A 2,209-nucleotide genomic window follows, 5' to 3' on the forward strand; every position below is an offset into this window, starting at 1 on the left:
CAAACCTGAACTTTGGAAATCGGAGATCTCCGTCAATTCGGATCAAAATTTTGTGCTCTGGCTTGTGGTTTTAACAAAAACAGTTTATCGATTAAAATGAAAAAGTTATGCCCTGAAAACTGACACAAGGTCTGCATTTTTTTAAAAAAGTGGTTTTTTGGGCATTTCTCGGAAACGAAGCCAAAGTTAGGAAAATGACCCAGAGAACCTTGTTGGAAATGATAAGATCTACCTCCCTAAAAACTGACACAAGGTCTGCATTTTTTTTTAAAGTGGTTTTTTGGGCATTTCTCGGAAACGAAGCCAAAGTTAGGAAAATGACCCAGAGAACCTTGTTGGAAATGATAAGATCTACCTACCCTGAGTCGTTGTCAGTGTTTTTCTGGCGCACCCTGTATAATTGCAAAATGACAGGATTAAAAAGAGTAAACTAGAATACGGGGGAGGGAATTTATTCAAATGTTTGATGGAATTTTTTGATGTTCAAACACAATGTTTATTACTTTTGATAACCAATAAGTTGTATAGTAGCGTACCTATACCTGATGAAAGCCACATGGAGAATGAAATCATCTCCCTCACATTGGAAAAATTAATTCCCGAGTAATGATTGCTGAATTGATTCTGTACCAAATACATATATAAGACCTTGTTTAGCCTGCGTTAGTAAAGGGACTTTTCAGTCTCATTCTGGCAGGGTATATTCTATTCTAATCCGTACGCGTAATCGATTGCTGAATTGATTCTGTACCAAATACATAAGACCTTGTTTAGCCTGCGTTAGTAAACGGACTTTTCAGTCTCATTCTGGCAGGGTATATTCTATTCTAATCCGTACGCGTAATCTTATTTTCCCGGCCAATTATCCGTTCCATACGGATAAGAGTCGCGGCCATACATTGCGCCGTCCGATTTCCGCACATAGAACTGCGCCTCGTACAGGGTGATTTTTGTCGCATGGTCTTCATCGTAGAATTTTTGCCGCAACCAGCACACTTCCGTAAACATGTTGTCAGTGATGCTGTCTTCCTTCTCACAATTTGCTCGAATCTCGTCACCCTGAAGTGGAATAAAATAGATTAGGAGCCTGTAATGCCCAAGGTGTGAAAGACACGAGGAAAAAAAAAATTCGGAATCTCGTCTTTATTTGTTCCAAATAGGTAATACAAAAAATTGAAACAAATAACAAAAATGGACGCGGCACACAAGGGATCAGGAAGAGACCGCCCATAGACGCCAGCCTAGTTCGCTTGGTTGGTAGCGCGTCTGCTGTGTAAGTGCCAGGCCGCTTGTTCGATTCCCGCCCGGAGTGGAATTCACCTATGCCTGCGAAATTCCAGTTTAACGGAAGGGGTAGAAAGAGCGGCTTGAAAATCGCTTATTTTACGACTAACTCACTGACTGATTCACTCATCAAAATTATGAGGCACTTCCCGATGTCGTAGAAACTTGAAATTTGGCAGGATGGTAGGTCTTAATGAGTAAGTAAAGGGAAAAATCAGCAAAAGGTGCACTGGGTGCCGCCCACAGGTGGAATTAAACGCTTTTTGGTGGTTTTCACTAAACGGTTAGAGATATCGAATCTCAAATCCTAAATATATACAGCCCCTTGTGTAACTGACTCACTCACTGACTGACTGACTGACTGACTGACTCACTCACTCATACTAATTCTAACCCAGGCAGATTACATTACTAGTCAACTGAGAGGAGTGCACAGAGCAGACTTGTCAAGGGTGTGTGGAATGTAAATGGGGGATCCTGGATTACGACAGGTTTCTTATTTCACTTTATTTATTTTATCATATTTTTCTCAGCGCTCAGAAGTATAGGGGTTAGCACCGCACCGTGCCGTAGCTTTCCGATCCTGGAGGTTGGTGGGTCGAGTCAAAATTTATCGAGGTGTAGGTACCAGGTTTAATCTAATACCTGTGTTGTGATGTTCTATTATAGCTTTGTCACTTAAAAAATCTGTATTTGTAAAACAAGGTGATATAACCATACATATTACTCATCTCTCGCTGTGAAAAATATTTGTCATATAGGTAATCATGTTAATAAAATTACATTCAAACCTTGATAGTAAGTACCTAATTCAAGGGAAATGAGGAAAATTACTTCTAAAAAAATAATAATAATGACATAAACGGGTAAAAAAAAAAAAAAAAAAAAAAAAAAAAAAAAAAAAAAAAAAAAAAAAAGGTAAAAA

General features: G+C 38.9%; 1 protein-coding gene across 1 annotated transcript in view; it reads right to left on the bottom strand.

The window, feature by feature from the left end:
- Positions 1 to 731: 731 nt before the first annotated feature.
- LOC113471539 overlaps positions 732 to 2,209 on the bottom strand; it is an 11,772-nt gene continuing 10,294 nt past the window's right edge. Inside the window, exon 3 of the mRNA XM_026830770.1 lies at positions 732 to 1,063. Coding sequence (XP_026686571.1) covers positions 847 to 1,063 — 217 coding nt within the window. The 3' untranslated portion in view covers positions 732 to 846. The remainder of the gene's footprint in view (positions 1,064 to 2,209) is intronic.

Source organism: Diaphorina citri, unplaced genomic scaffold (genome assembly GCF_000475195.1).
Source record: "Diaphorina citri unplaced genomic scaffold, Diaci psyllid genome assembly version 1.1 scaffold2597, whole genome shotgun sequence".
NCBI lineage: Eukaryota > Metazoa > Arthropoda > Insecta > Hemiptera > Psyllidae > Diaphorina > Diaphorina citri.